The 18247-nt window shown below is 35.7% G+C and overlaps 1 protein-coding gene across 15 annotated transcripts in view; it reads right to left on the bottom strand.

Moving 5' to 3' along the window:
* Nucleotides 1-18247, bottom strand: part of RPRD1B (regulation of nuclear pre-mRNA domain containing 1B) — a 119170-nt gene that overhangs the window by 93621 nt on the left and 7302 nt on the right. For 12 of the 15 annotated variants that reach the window (XR_012473694.1, XR_012473693.1, XR_012473690.1 and 9 more), the window contains exons 3-4: nucleotides 12192-12269; nucleotides 8669-8802 (exon numbers count right to left, since the gene is read on the bottom strand). Coding sequence is in view for 7 of the 15 variants with exons in the window: in XM_074211910.1 (XP_074068011.1) it covers nucleotides 8669-8802; nucleotides 12192-12269 (212 nt within the window). In the remaining 8 variants the exon portion in view is untranslated. The remainder of the gene's footprint in view (nucleotides 1-8668; nucleotides 8803-12191; nucleotides 12270-18247) is intronic. The other 3 variants (XM_074211916.1, XM_074211912.1, XM_074211914.1) reach the window with 1 other exon arrangement.

Here is an 18247-nt window from a genome sequence, read left to right on the forward strand (position 1 = left end):
CTTGACCTGGAATGGATTATTGCCAGCAGTGAAAACATACATGCTGAGTCTTGAAAAATCTAATCAAAAGAACTTAAAAATTAAAAGGAAGGCAGAATAACAAATATACCTATGTATATCAAAGTTAAATAGACTGAAAGTAGTATAGGAAGAATAGCAGCAAAGATGTCCAGAATTCAGAGGAAAGAAAATTCAAAAAAGAATCAGCAATAAAACACATGGTTTCATATTTCGATATACAAATGCATAAAATTAATAGTTAACAAGTAAGTTGGAAAACTGGACTTCACATTAAAATTTGTAAGAAAGGACTGACTCATGTTTTGAATATGGTTCTGGAAGAGTAAATAATATTCAAAGGGAGAGAGAGATTTAGTTTATGGTAATAGGACATACTTATGTCAAGAAATCTACAGCAGAGGTGAAAAGTATAGTGAAAAGCATTTAGAAAAAAATCAAGACAAGAAACAATACAATAGATTACCTAGACAGAAAGAAATATTTGAGACAAATGAAAACCTATCACAAGCCTGGCATGGAGGTATGATACAAGGATATAAAGAACTTCCATTATCTAGATATCTGTTGGAGCTCTTTTTTCTGCCAAAACGAGAACATTAATAATTTCCGTGCTAGCCTCAATAATAATTTAATTCTTTAAAGGCCAAAAAAAAAAAAAACCCATTAAGGGAAACTGCTTTTTTTTAAAAGTTGGTTCTCAATGGCAAAGAGAAGCTGAATGCAAGGGTATAAATGATAAATGATGGGAATCTCTGGTAGGAATCAGCCATTCCATCATTGAATTTGTGACAGAAAAGAAAAGTTACACAGAATATGACACATACACTTAATTTTAAGAGAACTGATTTCAAACATTTTAAGTAAAAGAGTATGTAGGATCTCATAAGGTTCTACAGAGGAAAAGTCAGACCAGGAAAAATGGGAGGCTCTCAAAAATAAAATTTCTGAAAAACTAAGAAGCAATCTCTATGAGGAAGAAAAAGATAAAATGTCTAAAGAAATCAATGTTTTTCACAGGAAATTCACTAAACAACTTTGATTTTAATGAGATATACAGAAGACATAACCAATATGAATACAAAAGCAAGGCATAGTCTTTAAAGACTATAAAGACTTTAAAGAATGTCAAATCTCACAATGAAAGGTTGATTAAGGAAAAAACCAAGGTCAACAAAGTTCTTTGTTTTTTGTTTATTTTGTTTTGTTTTTAAAGGAATACTAAGAAAAAGAGTAGAATCAAAGAAGGGTGAGATGAATACTGGAAGTAGTGCTGCTCAATTCAAACAGTTTATCTGTCCAAGAGAATGAACTTTGGACTACAGGGTACAAATTGGGACATGCTAAGAGATTATCTAACTACTCCAGATAAATTCAAATTACCAGACCTAGACAAACTAAATTCCAAAGTAATAAAAGAACTGGCAAATATGAAGAACAAATTACTGCTCTCATTGATCTTTGAAAACAGTAGAGAAAAGGAGAGGAGAAAGGCTAATGTCATTGACTTCTCCAAATCTTTTTTAAAAAGCAGAGATTACAATTTATAAGCTTGACTTCAATTACTGGCAAAATCCTAAAATACACTAAAGAAATGGTAGTGAACATCTGAAAAAGGAAAAGAGCCAGAACAGATTTATCAAGAGCAGTCTAATTTCATTTCCTTTTTTAACAAAATTTCTTTCACTCACTTTAAAACCCTTTGCATCTGTTTCCAACCTATTCTATGCAATCAATCTCTTCCATGCTACCATGGATGGATCTCTTAATTGCCAAATCTAATGATGTTTTCTCAATCCTCATCCTCCTTTACCTCTATTAAGTTTTTGATACTGTCAAATCCTCAAATCCACAAGTATTTCTCACCTACTGGATCAAGTACTAATGATAATCATGATGATGATATTTGTCCTTTCTTCTTGAAAAGCATCATGACAGGAGAGATGATACCATAATAAGCACATGAATTGGATTTGAGTGAGGGGAGTGCTGTTTAAGTCACCAGCCTCACTTTCTCCTTCAGAGCCATCTGGGTGTAGTGGCCAGAGAAATGAATCAGGATGACCAGAGATGGCCCTGGATGCAAGGTAATCAGAGTTAAGTATCTTGCCCAAAGTCACAAAGTTAGTAAAGTGTGAAATTAGTAAGTGTCTGAGGCTGTATTTGAACTTTCCTTCTCCTGACTCCAAGGCCAGTGTTTTATCCACTGAGCCACCTAGCTACCCTGGGTTAAGTACTAGGAATACAAGGAAAGACCAAAAAAGTGATACAAAGAAAGACCAAAAAGAATTCAAACATTTCCTACTCTCAAAGAACTCACAGAACAATGGGAGAAATAACATGCAAATAACTATACACAAAAGGGAGATATAGAAAGGATAAATAGGAGATAATCACTAGCATTTAGGGAAATAACAAAAGGCTATTTGTAGAAGGCAGGATACTTAGGTGGGACTAGAGAAATGCCAGGAATTGAGAGAAGACAAGACTCTGTCCCTGATCCTATTCCATGTTCCCTTTATACTAACTTGCTTAGTAATCTTATGAGCTTCAATAAGTTCAACTATCATCTTTTTGCAAATGCTTTTCAAAACTATTTATCTAACCCAAATGTCTCCCTCCCATTAAATTCCATTCCAGCATCATTAACTACCTTTTGGACATCTCAAACTGGATGTCCCACAATAATCCCAAACTCAACATTCCTAAAACAGAACTCAATGTTTCCCCCAAAAGACTCCTCTCTTTTTCAATTTAACAATCACTGTTGAGGACACCACTATCCTCCCAATCCCCCAGGTGTTAATTTTGAACTCATCACTAGTATTTACTCCACATCTGTTATCTAAAGTTTCCCCCAAAATGCAGGTCTGACCTTGTCATCACCTTCCTACTTAATAAAATACTGATATTTTTGTATTACCTTCAGGATCTTCTGTTTGGCATTTGAATTTCTTCATACCCTGTTTCCTTTTTGCCTTTCTACTTCCCTCTATAATCTAGTAATTGTGGCCTATTTGCTGTTCCTCACAGAAGACATTCTATCAGTGCATATGCTCTGGTTACCTGACAACTAAAATGCTCTTTATACCCTTTTCACTTCCCCTGAATTTCTTCAAAATTCAAATTAAATCCTATTTTCTGAAGAAGACACTTTCAGATCCTGTCCCTTCTGAGACTGCTCCTAAATTTTAGATACATACTATCAAAAAAAAATTTTACATGCATACATATATTCTTTTTCTACTTGTCCTTTGTTTTTGTTATTGAAAAAGACCAAAACAACATCACTATCTTAGAGACAAGTTACAATGTGTCTGACTGTGGCTGCTCAGAGTGCTCTACCACAGGAGAGGCATAAATCGTCCATATAAACATCTGGGGTGAGTACATTAAACTTCTGCATTTCACGTTTCCTTTGAACTGCTTCAACTCTGCCTTGCTCAAAGAGCGTAAAACACCCTCTCTGATGAGGGCATACCATTCTGGGAGATCTGTGCCAATATTTTTCATGCTGCCTAATTTAATTAAGGTCCTTTACAGAGACCTTCAGAGTGATCCTGTATTTCTTCTAAATCCTACCCCCCCCACCCCCATGAGCTCTTGTCCTGTGTGAGTTCTCTATAAAATATTATTTTTAGCAAGTGTATGCCTGGAATTCCAACAATGTGACCAGTCCATTGTAGTTGCACTCCTAGTAACATTTGAATAGTTAGCAGTTTAGCTCAAGAAATGACCTCACTGTCTGGTATCTTCTCCTGAAAGGCGATCTTCAGACTCTTCCCAAGAAAATTTAAATGGAAGTGATTCAGTTTCTTGGCATGGCACTGATAGACTGTCCAGGTTTCAAAGACATACAGCAATGAGGTCAATACAACAGCTCTGTAGACCTTCAGTTTGGTAGTCTTCTCTTCCACATTTTCTTTCAGAGCCTTCCAAATACTGAGCTAACCCTGGCAATGCCTTTGTCAACCTCATCATCAATGTGCACTGCCGAGGTAAATGAACTTGTTCAGACAGTATTTAAAACTACTCCATTTGCTGTAATCAAAGGTTTAACACAAGGATGGTGTGGTGCTAGTTGACAGAATACCCGAGTTTTCTTGATGTTAATTGCTAGACCAGAGAATCAATCCATACTTTGTTGCATCTCAGCTTCAGAGGCTACATTGAGTGCACACTATCATCTACAAACACAAGATCATGTACCAACACACCTCCATTTTGGTTTTGGCTTGGAGTCTTTTCAAGTAGAAGAATTTACATGAGATAGTTGACCCTGATACTCATACTCAGGAACAGGATTTGATAGAATGGCTGAAAACATCATGCTTAAAAGCATGGGAACAAGGTGACCAAGAAATCATGAGGATACATACATATATATAAATATATGTATTTATATCCGTGTGTGTGTGTGTGTGTGTGTGTGTGTTTGAATGCGTTCACACGCATGGGTTTCATATCCTTTTTTTTTAGGGTTGTTTTTTTTTGCAAGGCAAACGGGTTTAAGTAGTTTGCCCAAGGCCACACGGCTAGGTAATGATTAAGTGTCTGAGACCGGATTTGAACCCAGGTACTCCTGACTCCAGGGCCGGTGCTTTATCCACTGCGCCACCTAGCCACCCCTCTCATATCCTTTAGAATGTGAGCTCCCTGAAGTCAAGGACCATGCTTTTACTGATCCTTTATCTCCAGTACTTAACACAAGCACCTAGGAAGCACTTAAAGCCTGATGACTAAGCAACCAGACTGGTAAATCAAATACTACCAACACAGTTTACACAGATCTTAAGTATTTGACAAAATTTCTTACACTATTCTCAAAGACAAGATGAAAACAATATATGCTACAGTTAAGTGTTTTTGGAACTGGTTGAATAGCTGGATCCACAGAAGAATCACTGATTAGTGACATTAAATGATGTGGAATTAAAACAGTCACATCTCGATTAGCACCAAAAATAAATCCCTTTGGGGTGGCTAGGTGGCGCAGTGGATAAAGCACCGGCCCTGGAGTCAGGAGTACCTGGGTTCAAATCCGGTCTCAGACACTTAATCATTACCTAGCCGTGTGGCCTTGGGCAAGCCACTTAACCCTGTTTGCCTTGTAAAAATCTAAAAAAAATAAAAAATAAAAATAAAAAATAAATCCCTTTAACAGGTGATACTACTCAAATATGTACTATTATAAGTTATTGTTACATCTTTTAAATATGGTAACCTGGTTCCAATCCAACAGAAATATGCAATGATGGGTGGCTAGGTGACACATTGGATAGAGCACTGGCCCTGGAGTCACGAGTACCTGAGTTCAAATCCTGGCCTCAGACACTTAGCAATTGCCTAGCTGTGTGGCCTTGGTAAAGCCACTTAACCCCATTTGCCTTGCAAAATCCGAGAAGAGAGAGGGAGGTGAGGGGAGAGGAGGGGAGAAGAGAAATATGCAATGAAATTTTTAAGAGTCTTTCCTTTTTGTTAATATAAAAGGATAAAAAAGTATTATCTATTCAAACTTATTACAGAAGTTACAGAAAACAAAATTTTAAAAAATGATAGTATATCTAAAGCTGAGTCTACACTGATAAGATGATGAAAACATTATTTTATTTAAAATATTTTGGTAGTTAAGATGGAATTATCAACTCTAAATCTGCAAAATATATTGGTAGATGCAAAGAGCTTTATACACATCTCAGGAAAGTTGTATGCTCCCATTTTCACACAATGACCCAGGACTTTAAAATCAGTAATGTCTGAAATGCAAAAAAAGTATTAAATATTAAATATTTTTAAAATATTTTTCAAGAACTGGGCTAAAATAATAAAAGCATTCATTTTTTATTATTTAAAACACTAAAAAACTGGAAATGATAGATTAATATCTTTTAGAGCATAAGGATTTTGATGAACAAAAACTCATTTTAATTTAAAGTCTTCTTTCTACATTACCTCCCAATAAAAATATCAGATGATCCTTGTTGACTCTAAATTCAGATCAAGCTTTTTCTTTCTTAGAAATTTAAGTTCTTGGGGCAGCTAAGTGGCACAGTGGATAGAGCACTGGCCCTGGAGTCAGGAGTACCTGAGTTCAAATATGGCCTCAGACACTTAATAATTACCTGGTTGTGTGACCTTGGGCAAGTCATTTAATACCACTGCCTTGCAAAAATAAAAATAAAAATAAAAACCACAACAAAACACCAGAATATATTAGCTACTCTATTTTCATCCACACTAGCCGCCACTCTGGTAATTTTAACATTACGCAACTGAACTCAGTTTTAGAGCAACCAAACCAGTTTGCAGTAAAACTCTTGATTATCTACTTCATTTTTCCTTCCATTGTCTTAAATTTGAAGTTTTTTTGTTTGAACAGCTGATCTGCTAAGAAGAATGAGTTTTTAATTGCAATCTTAATTCATAAAATTAAAAGATGTTGTATTTCTAACACTTTTTTCCATATAGCTATATATAAATCAACAAATGCAACTTTATCTTTTTATTTTACATAAATGTTTTCTAATATTCCATTCCATAGATTCAGGCATTCCAACATCCATCCTATTCAATTACAACAAAGTTTTGTTCTAATGAAGGAATAAACCTATTTATTTATTTATTTGTTTTGCACTGGTAGTGTATCCAAATGAAGGGTTCTTCCTTATCTCCATTTTGCTAAGGGTTCTTTCTAAAAAAAATTTAATAGAACTGTTGGTAATATGGTATGCCTCACATCCTCACAAGATGATAATCAAGCACATAATAACTATGTGGCAGCATGTTAAAAACCCTTACCTTCCTCTCATAAAGGACATTGAATAAATTTTTGCTGGCATTAAACATGACCTCGTAGTTTATAATTCACACTATATCAAATTTCTCTTTATTCAAGTCTGCATTAATTGAAATTTAATTGTGGCTCAATGTCAACTTGGAAGAAAGTCTCTAATGGAGCAACCCAGGGATCTTTCTCTGGTCTTGTGCTATTTATCATTTTTTAATCAGCATGATTAAAGTTTGCAGTCTGTTTATTATACAAGCATATGACCCAAAGCTATAAGGAATAGCTAAACATCCTAGACAATAAAGAAAATCCAAAGAGTTTAACAGTCTATAATGTTAAGCTATGTCTAGCAAGACAAAATTTAATAAGGATTAACTTAAAAGTCTTACATTGGGGTTGAATAAATTCACTCTACAAATACAAGATGAGGAAACATGGCTAGCCAATAATCTAAAACAGATCCAATAGGTGTTTAATGGCCTACATACTCAAGACAAGTCAAAAGTGTGATATGGTAAACAAAGATACTATTATTCAAGACTGCATTTAGAAGTGCCATAGAATTCAAGAGTAGGAAGACAAAAATTCAATCATATTCTGCCCTCTTCCCTTTCAGCATGTTAAGTGATCTCATTAGATTCTATGGATGACTGTCATTCCTATGCAGATGTACACACCTAAAACTAATCTCTTTCCTGAACTCCCATCCCACCACAATTTACCTGCAAGACATTCATTCCCTTTCTCTAAACTTCCCTGTTTCACTTAAAATACTATTATTCTTCATCACACAAAAGTTAGCTAACATACTGGAAGTTGACCTTGAAGTCACCCTATCCTATTCTAAAGAACCAATCACTTATTAAATCTTGTCAGATATAACTCCACAACATCTCTTATCTTTCTCATTGTTTCCTCTTCAACCCAAACTCCCATTGCTTCATCATCTGACCACTTTATAGCCTCCTAAAGTTCTTCCTGTTTTCAATTTGCCTCTACATACCTACTGTAATAAATTTCCTAAAGTACATATATGACTATATGACTCTGCTCAAAAATCATCAGTGGTTGCCTAGTACATACTCTAGAGATATTTCTAAGATAAAAATACAAACTTTTCAGCTTGGCACCAAATGCCCTCTACAATCTAGGTCCAAACTATTTTTTCCAGAAATTCCTCTGTACTCTACATTCCACCCTACTTGCTGTTTCCTTCACTTAGCATTCCAACTCCCATTTGCAGAGGTTATCACCCATTCCTGGAATAAATTTCCTGCTCACCTCAAACTCTTAGAATCTATGGCTTCTTTGAAGGTTCAACTCAAGTTTCATCCCTTGCAAAAACCTTTCCTGATCAACCAGGGGATAGCTGTGGGTACTCTCTGTTTCTCATTAAATTATCTTGTACTTTCTTTTCTGTGTAAAGTTGTATTCCCTGGTAAAATATAAGTACTTGAACACAGAAATTGTTGTTCCTTTTCACCAAGACAAACATAGTGCCTGGGATTTCACTGCTATAGGAAAGTCCCAATGAGGAAGCACCTATCAATGCAGATCAGCAATTCACCTCTTTTAGTTGTAAAGGGTTGCTTCAGTTCATTGCTGATCATTTACATTCTCAAAATGTAAGTTTTTTTATCTTTCAAAACTAAGATCATACTTATACTGCCTACCTTACTGGCTGTTGGAAATTACATCTTGCAAACCTTAAAGGATTATATAAATAAGTTGCTATTATAATTACCAACTACTGTTTCTCTGATGAATTCTTTAATGATTAACTATTCATAGAAGCTCCCATTGAACATTTTCTATCTTCCATTTTTAACACAATTAAGAACCAACAATAAAACATATTTCTACCTTTAGGTGGAGGGCTGTTAGAGTCTTCCATAGATAACTTCAGCTGTTGAATGAACTCACCGCCATAAACACTTCTTTCTTGCCAGATGTTCAGCAATCTTTCTAAAGGCTTTTTACAGCCCTCATCTGCCTCTCTATATACAGAAAAGGTAAAGAGAAAATATCAAAATGTTACTTTTCACCTTAAATCAAATTAAGCCCACATAAAACCTTAAAACCAAAAAGAATTAAGATATGTTATCATAACATCCAGCAACGAAATCCAGGAAAGATTATCATTTATTGTAAGGAATGAACAACAACAACAACAAAAAAAAAATTCAAAAGACATGCAATGTTTTATTTCTTTTTCTCCCTCTAGGAAATAAATTAAGCAGAACAATTAGATCTCTTATCTCCTGAGACAAGTTAACAGCTCAGGATTATAAAAGAGATATCACAATCTCAGGTGATGATTGTTGTGTCTATTTTCCAATAAAATATCACCAATTAAGATCATTTTCATTTTCAAGAATTCTAATGGAAACTCAGCTTGAAAATTTTAAGAATTCATTTTAAAAGGAAACAATAAACATATTCAAAACTTGGGAAATTCACCAAAACTTATCACTCAATAAAATCTATGAATGCAACACATACACACACACACACAAAATCAAGGTCAATTTCCTTCGATTGTTTTTAAAAATAATTTCCCAAATATATAAAGAAATAAAAATGTATATTTTATTTATATATTTATATGTATAAAAAATAAAAATGGAAATTTCCAAACTGGTTCTGAAATATTCAAACCTGGGTTTTTCTTGTTCACAGAACATAGAAGATTGAAAGTACATGGCAAGGGGTGCCTAGGTGGTGCAGTGGATAGAGCACCAGCCCTGGAGTCAGGAGGACCTGAGTTCAAATCCCACCTCAGACACTTAATAATTACCTAGCTGTGTGGCCTTGGGCAAGCCACTTAACCCCATTTGCCTTGCAAAAATCCTTAAAAAAAAAAAAAGTACAAAAACCCAGAGTCCTTTGTCACTGTATATCTAAAAAAGAAGAGAAGAGACTTCTTTCCTTAAGCCTCTGCAAGGTAGTACATTCCAATAAAATGACTTGCTTAAGTATGATTCATTTATTAATTCTCTTCCATCCAAAAAAAAAAAAAAAATGTAAGCTAAGGTAAGGAATCTTTGTTTTATCCCTTCAAAATAATTATGCTGCAAAGATCTTCTAGGAGCATAGATTTAGAGCTGGAAAAGATCTAAAAAGTCAAGTTCAACCACTTCATTTTACATGAGAAAACACCTGAAAAATGCTATCCCCTCTTCCCTCATGTGAATTTTGCTTGACCTAAGATAGTTTTATGGCATGTTAAATTAATTCAATGACTTTTAAGAAATAGTTCTTATCTATGAATTGATGTGTAGCAACTTGTATTTATCGATTTCATTTTTTTTCATCTATTGATTTTAAGTGAGTATAAAATAGCTAAGAATATGTCAAACCTCTTTTGTACTGGAATTCACTTCTGATTAATGTTATGATGCTTATGCCTAGTAATATGTTAAGCTGTGTTTACAACTACAAAGGCCCAAACTGCCAATATATCAAAAGAGTTAATGAGTCATAGTTTCAAGATTAGGAGATCAAAAAATAAATTTTCTTAACACTAAACACACTATTATCCTGTCCCCCCCCCCCCCCATTGATTCATTCATTTCACAAGCATTTATTAAGTATGTGCTAGGGACTATGCTTGTCCCCTTCCTTTTTCCTCTTTCTCTATGTCTTCATCCTAAATAATTTTCTTTCATACTCTTTCCATTTTCTTAAGCTCCCAGACACCTGGGCTTCCTAGAGAAATCAATCACCATCTACAGTACTAGGTTCTCCTTTTCTTATTCCTTGTAAAAATTCCTTCCATTTCCTTTACTATATTTACCCCTACTACTTTGTGAGAGGTGGAGAATTAAGTATATTTCTTATTTTCACCAACATAAGCACTCAGAAACTTTCTTCTTTCTAGATTCACAACATTGTACAGTTATCCCTGGCAATCTGGAAAATTTTTTGGCTCTCCTTTTCTATCAAAGAAATCTGTACTAAGATATTAGAAGATAAAATGCTGATATTATAAAATAATATGCACATATTTTATGCATTTCTGAATTTGTAAACTTTTTCTGTTATCTACTGGTCTTCCTGTGTCATTTCTGGCTTTTGCAAAACTTGCCCAAAATTCCCATTTAGTTTTTTATGCTGATCTACAATCTATAGAAACCATGTTGGGAAAAGTCACATGTGGAAAGGATAACTGTATAACATTTTATCCTATTTATTGATCTATAGAGCATTTTCTTCCTCTCTTCCTTCTAATATCTAATTCATACTCCCCCCCTCCAAATTTATCCCTGCAATCACAGAAGACTTCCATAAAGGCAACATATGGAAACAAGAGACCCAATTTCCCTATTCTTTTAGCTCAACTCCCATGCCCTAAATTTTTGCTCCACCTCAGTTACCCAAAAGGATGCCCATCCCATATATTTGTCCTTCATTTTCGAAAAAAGGTCACAACATCAGGAAAGTGACAAGGACATGAATTGGATTTAAGTGAGGAGGTGCTGTGCTAAGTCACCAGTCTTACTTTCTCCTCCAGAATCATCTGGGTCCAGTGGCCAGATATGAATCAGTACAACTAGATAGTCTTGGATGTGAGGTAATCAGGGTTAAATGACATGCCCAAGCTCATAAGGATCAAATGTCTGAGGCCAGATTCGAACCCCTGTCCTCCTGACTCCAAGGGAAATGCTCTATCCACTGTGCCACCAAGCTGCCCTTGCCCTCCCATGTAAGCATCATTACTTACCTGATGCTGAATTCTGAAATTCTTCTCTCAATGACAGTCTCTTATCTTCCCTTCTCTCCTTCTGCCAAACTCCCCCTAAAATAGTCTTCATTCTCATTACAACCTTCTGTCTCTTCTACCTTCTCCTTCTCCCAGTTCAGTACCTTGCTCCAGCCTCTACAACTATTCCTAAAGTTACTGATTAGTTCAATCACATATCATTCTTTATGAATTTCTTGCTAACTTGTTTTGCATCATCCACATTTGAGGTACTCGCATCATTTGTTGCTTCACTTCCATTCAGGTACTGCTGAATGCCACTCAAAAAAGGACCAGGCTGTCTGGTCCATTAGAAAATACATTACCTAACCTTGACTTAGCCCTTATTGATATACAATTATTTCAGGCCTAACTCTTTATGACCTCATTTGGTCACATTTGGGGTTTCCTTGGCAAAGATACTGGATGGTGGCCATTTCCTTCTACAACTAATTTTACAGATAAGGAAATGGAGGTAAACAGGGTTAAGGGATTTTTGAACTCATCAAGATGAGTCTCCCTGACTTTAGGCCCAGCACTTTATCCACTGTGACACCTAGCTACCCTTGGCCTTTATTGCTACCTGGTAATTCTTCAGGTTTCCCTTGATCATCACACTCCCCAAAATGGCTGTACCAAACTTACTTTAATTTCCTTAAGCCCTCAGTGCCTCCTTCAGCCTGATTTTCTCCTCTTAGTATGATGTTCACAACTTCTATCTTACTGAGAAAAAGAAAGGTAATCATCAATGAATTCATTCCTATTCCCCTGCTCCACGGACATCATCTTTTGTTCTATTTAGCAAAACCAATCTCTTTAGCTATGCCTTTGAATCCATAACCTCAATCTCTTTTGGTAATTTATCCCTTCAATCAGTCCACTTATAATTCTCATTTTCCCAACCTTGGTGTCATCCATAACTCTTCCTTCTCATGTACCATCCTTATATTCCACATGGCTTCAAAGTTTCTTCCTAATATGTGGTGTAGTACAATGTAGAGTGTGTGTGACTCTAATATAAACTTCAAGGTTTGGTATTCAAAGTTTTTCCTAAATTGACCCCAACTGACTTTTCTATTCTATTCCTTTTCTCCCCCCACACCCATCACATGGTTAACACAGGAGGCACTAGATAAATGTTCTCATCCCTTACCTTTCTCTTCAACATAGATCCCTTTCTTTATACTCTTTCCATCTTACACTCAGAGAGACCAGGACCGCCTCTAGCAGCCACTATCCAGTACTGGGTGCTGCAGCAACACTAACCTTTTTATTGATCCTCATACATGAAACTAGCTGTGATACCTATATCTAAAATGTACTTTTCCCTCCCTTCTTTATTTTCTTTAAGACTCAAGGGTCACTTTCAAGTTAAGACCTTTCCAGATTCCTAACTCATCCCAGTTGCTGATACTGTCCTTTCCAAATTATTCCATACCTAACTAATCTCTAAATACCAATAGCTGTTCATGTTTGTGTTTTCAGTAGAATAAAAGTTCTGTGAAAACAGAGAGGTTTTTGCTTTTATTTTGTATCTCTAGAACATAGCAAGCACTCAGTGTTTTGTTTTTATCTTAAGTCTCTTAACTAGTGGCCTTCCTCTGTTCTTTACAAAAATGAATTATCTAGCTATCTCCATAACCTTAAAAAAAAGGCCCTCCTGATTTGCATGAACTGATGCTGAACGAGATGAAAAGAACCAGAAAAACACTGAACACCCTAATAGCAACATGGGGGTGATGATCAACCTTGATGGACTTGCTCATTCCATCAGTGCAATGATCAGGGACAATTTGGGGCTGTCTGTGATGGAGAATATCATCTATATCCAGAAAAAGAACTGCGGAGTATAGACCAAGGACTATTAACTTTAATTTAGAAAAAAAATACCTGATATCTTATTGTCTGATCTTACTATCTCTTTTACTTTATGTTTCTTCCTTAAGGATATGATTTCTCTCTCATCATTCAATTTGGATCACTGTATACCATGGAAACAATGTAAAGACTGGCAAATTGCCTTCTGGGGGGGCTAAGTAAAATTAGGGGAAAAATTGTAAAACTCAAAATAAAATCTTTAAAAGAAAAACTCTCCTAAAACCTTATCAGATTATCATTCTACATCTCTTCTTTCACAGGCATATTTACTTTAAAAAAAAAGGCACCTGCCCATATGGCCTCCAGTTTTTCATTTTCCACTCCTCAATTCCTTTACCTGGCTTCTGATCCCACCATTAGACAGGGATTGTTCTTTCCAGGGTTACCAGTGATCTCTAAATTGCTGAAGACTTTTCTCAGTCCTCATTTTCATTAAGTTCTCTCAAGTTTTTGACACTGTTAATTTGCCTCCTACATACTCTTCTCCCTTCACCCTGTGATACTCCTGACTTTCCTCATGTGCTGACAATATCTTCTTCTTTTCAAAATTGTTCTATGGCTCCCTGATGTATTTTAAACATAAATCCTCTATCCAGGCTTATAAAGTTTTCCACAATTTGGATCTACCCTCTATTTCCAAATTTATATCATATTACTCCCCCTTCACACATTCTAAATGCCTAACTAGTCTTTTCCTTGCTACTTAAATTTGGCATTTCACCTTTTGTCTCTGTAATGCACTTCTTCATCTCACTTTTTTGGGAATCCCTGTTATTATTGTTCATTTGTTTCAGTCCTGTGAAACAAACAAGATTAAGTGACTTGTCTAAGGTCACACAGCTAGTAAGTATATGAGACCAGATTTGGACCCAGGAAGAAGAGTCTTCCTAACAATGTAGATGAGATATATAAGATGAGATCTTGAGTAAATGGTCAGGTCTAGTAGAGGTTTTTTAAGGGTTGGAGAGATGCATTATTTGAAGACAGCACAAAAGGAACCAATAGATGGGGAAAGAGGTTAAAGGTTTCAGAGAGGAGATAGCTGAGGATGAAATCTGCTGGAGAAGACGGGAGTGGAAGCGATTAAATGCACAAATAGAAGGTATAAGAGAGACTACTGAATCTGTTCAGCAGATGTTCAAAGGGAGCTTTGGGGGGTTTATTGCCTTTCTCCCAAAATGAAATAAAAAGAAAAAATTCTCTTTAAATTGAAGCTTCCAGTGAATTACGTCTTGTGTTTTTAATCTAGACCTGTACAGAACATCCCAGTTTAGGGAACTCCTTGAGTTACAATCTAGCCTCTGATAGACCTTGGATAAACATCTGTCTGCCTAAGTTTCCTCAATTATAAAATGGGGATGAAAAAAGCACCCATATCATACGGATATTGTGAGGATCAAATGAGATGTTTGTAACGGTGCCTGGAATAGTCAGAGCTTAATAAATACATATTCCTTCCTTTCCCTTTCGCTGTTGGCATTTCTTCCTCCTCTTCAACACATTCTGAGCACCTTAGCACCTGACTTCATTACTTACCAGAAACCCTTCTCTCTTAGGTTATCAACAATCATTTAGTGGTTAGTCTAATGGTCTTTTTTCAGTTCTTATCCTTCTTGACCTTTCTGATGAATATGACATTGCTGACTACCTCTTCTTCTGAATATTCTTTTCCTTTAGATGTTTTCATGTCCTAAATCCTCTCTTTTGATTCTTTCTGTAGAATGTCTGTCCTTCATTTTTGAAGAAGACCACAACATCAGGGAGGTGATGCCATGACAAGCATGTGAACTGAATTTGAGTAAGGGGACTGTGCTAAGTCATCAGCCTCATTTTCTCCTCCAGAGCCATCTGGGTCCAGTAATCAGTTATGAATCAGGATGACTGGAGATGTCCTTGGATGCAAGACAATCGGGTTAAGTGACTTGTCCAAGGTCACACAGCTAGTAACAATTAAGCATCTGAGGTTAGATTCAAACTCCTGTACTCCTGACTCTTAAGGTCAGAGCTCCATCCACTGTACCACCTGGCCACTACCCAGGCTCCCTAAATGATGTTTCCAAGATTCCATCTTGCTTACCATAGCAGCTTCTAAAGGTTTAATTATCATCTCTATGCAGATGATTCACAATTCTATATAAACAGCTCCAATCTTTTCCCTGAGCTTCAATCCTGCATCATTAATATCCTAAATCAAACTCAAACTCTAGAGGTTCAAAATTGAACTCATTATTTTTTTTTACCCCAAACCCAAAATACTTCTCTATTTCTCTCAAAAGCAACATTATTGCCACCACCCTTCTAGTCTATCATAGAAACTTAATGCCTACTGACTGATCCCGCACACTTATTAAGTTGCCAAATCTTATTGTTTCTACCTCCACAACAACTCTCATATCAAACCCCTTCTCTCTAATCACACCATTATTAGCTTCATTGAAGCCTTCATCAACATATTACTGAAACAGTCTCCTAATTGGTATTCTAGTCACAAACTTCTTCCTACTCCAATCTATCCTTGATAGAGCTAAAGTGATTTTTCTTAAGCTCAGATATGACCATGTTACTCCTCTAATTAATAAACCCCACTGGCTCCCTATTGCATCTAGGAAACAAATATAAATGTCTCTGGTTTTAAAGCTCCTTTCAACCTGGTCCCAATCAATCTTTCCAACTTCAAGTCTTCTCCCACTCTCTGGGATGCAGCCAAACTGACCTTCTCTCTACTCTTCATATCTAACATTACATCTCACATTTTGATGTCTTTGTACTAGGCATCAATCAGGCCTGGAATATACTCCCTCTTCATTGATGCCTCATAAGTCTCTCCCTTAAAGATGCAGTTCAAGTATCACCTTCTTCCATTTTGCTACTCTTTCTATTGATTCTGGTAGGAGCATATGGAACTCACCTCCTTCATAAGAATGTAAGTTTCATTTGAATAGAAACAGTTTCACTTGTTGTTTCTATATCCCATGTGCCCGACACAGAGCTACTTAAATGTTTTTGATTCACTGAGGGACTGAGGAGGAACCTGATGTTCACAATTCTGGTCCTAAGGCACTCTAAATCACTGCATGATTTTAACTAACTCATAAAAAGATAGGATCTTCAAGTTGGAACGGACCTTAAAGATTTCTCTAGTCCACTCTCTTTTTTACAAGGAAGGGAGCTAAATGGAGAAATGCCTTGTACAGTCACATCTCAAATTACCAGTAAACTTGGCAAAGAAACCCAAGTCTTCCTAATTTCTAGTTCAATGCTCTTTCCACTACACAATAATCTGTCCACTGTGCTTACTATAAGTTATCTTGTGACTTTAAGACTACAACAAACTAAAGAGTTTTACCTCTTAGCTAACTAGAGAAGGTGATGGGCCAGAAAGATTCATTTCCCCCAAGGTAGTTAACTTCCCTATGACTCCACAATTTTCAACTTCTTAAATGATTTTTAAAAAAAAATTTGCCTCAGATATTATATACTTGGATCATACTACTGAATTTTCAACCATAAATTTCAGGTTATGGGAAAAACATTCAAAAAATTTATTTCCTGGTAAATTATCCTTAAGCAGTTGGACTTAAAGAATATACTGAAGAGGAATGACTCTGAATAGTTTAACTAATGCATTCAAAAATTTCAAAATTTTTAAAGGTAGTGAAAATATTTTTACTACTCCCTGAATAAAACAATGAATAAAAATGTAATATTAGCTTTAGCCAATATTGTATGCCTCTAATGTTCATCTGGTCACTAGACTCTCATCTTTTTTTTTCTTTTGTTTTAAAACAAAGCACACATTCATTTTAAAAAGTTAAACAATATTTTAAAAATATCTGAAAACTCCACAGTTTTATAAAAGTATCCAAAATGCTTTATGTACTTGCTTTTCACTCTGTCCTATGATTTCATGAGTGTAGGAAAATTTTGGAGTGGAAGATAACACTACCAACTCATCTATAACTAGTTTAAAATCTTGGATTTGCCTGGATCACTGAGTAGTACATTGACTTGTCTAAGGTTATAAGCTAGTACATGCCAGAAACTGATCTTGAAGCAAGGTCTTTCTGAGTCCAAGACTGCCTCTCAGGCATCCTCTTTGCAATCCTAATTGGCAGCTAGGTAAGTGAAGTAGATAGGATGCTGGGCATGGAGTCAGGAAGACCTGAATTTAATTCTGACCTCAGGCATTTAGTAGCTATATAATCCTGGGCAAGTTACTTCACCTGTCTGCCTTAGTTCCCTCAAAGATAAAATAAGGATATGACTACATATGCCTCACAGTGCCTGGGCACACAACTGGTATGTTTAAGGACCAGTTTTAAGTTTAACTCGTTTCCTTTTTTCCTCTCTTTAAGCATGTTGCTTTAGCAAATTAAAACAATTAAGAATATGCTGGCTTTTTTAAAAAGGTAGCTGCTAAATAATGAAAAACATTTAAGGTCACTATGATTTTATAATTATTTCAGTCGTGGTTTCAACATTGATAGTCATAGTCCCTTATAAAGTATTTTAACAGATACAAAAAAAATGCAAAACTGTGAATGTGAAAAACATATTAAAAATAAACTGGTGCTTTTGAAAACTGAGGACATGGACCTGAAGACTTTCCTAGTCATGTCAGTCCAGTTTTCTCTCCTTTGATCTCCTAAAGTATTTATTGTAAAGGCCACTTAGAATATATTACCTAGTATTATTGTTTTTGTGGGCAAGTGGTAAAGTGGGCAAGAGATGTGGGGCAAGAACACTAGACTTTGATTAACCACAAAATATTTATTAAGTGCCTATTGTGTGTCAGTGACTATGTAGACACTGGAGATAAAAAA

Source organism: Macrotis lagotis, chromosome 1, assembly GCF_037893015.1.
Source record: "Macrotis lagotis isolate mMagLag1 chromosome 1, bilby.v1.9.chrom.fasta, whole genome shotgun sequence".
Classification (NCBI taxonomy): domain Eukaryota; kingdom Metazoa; phylum Chordata; class Mammalia; order Peramelemorphia; family Peramelidae; genus Macrotis; species Macrotis lagotis.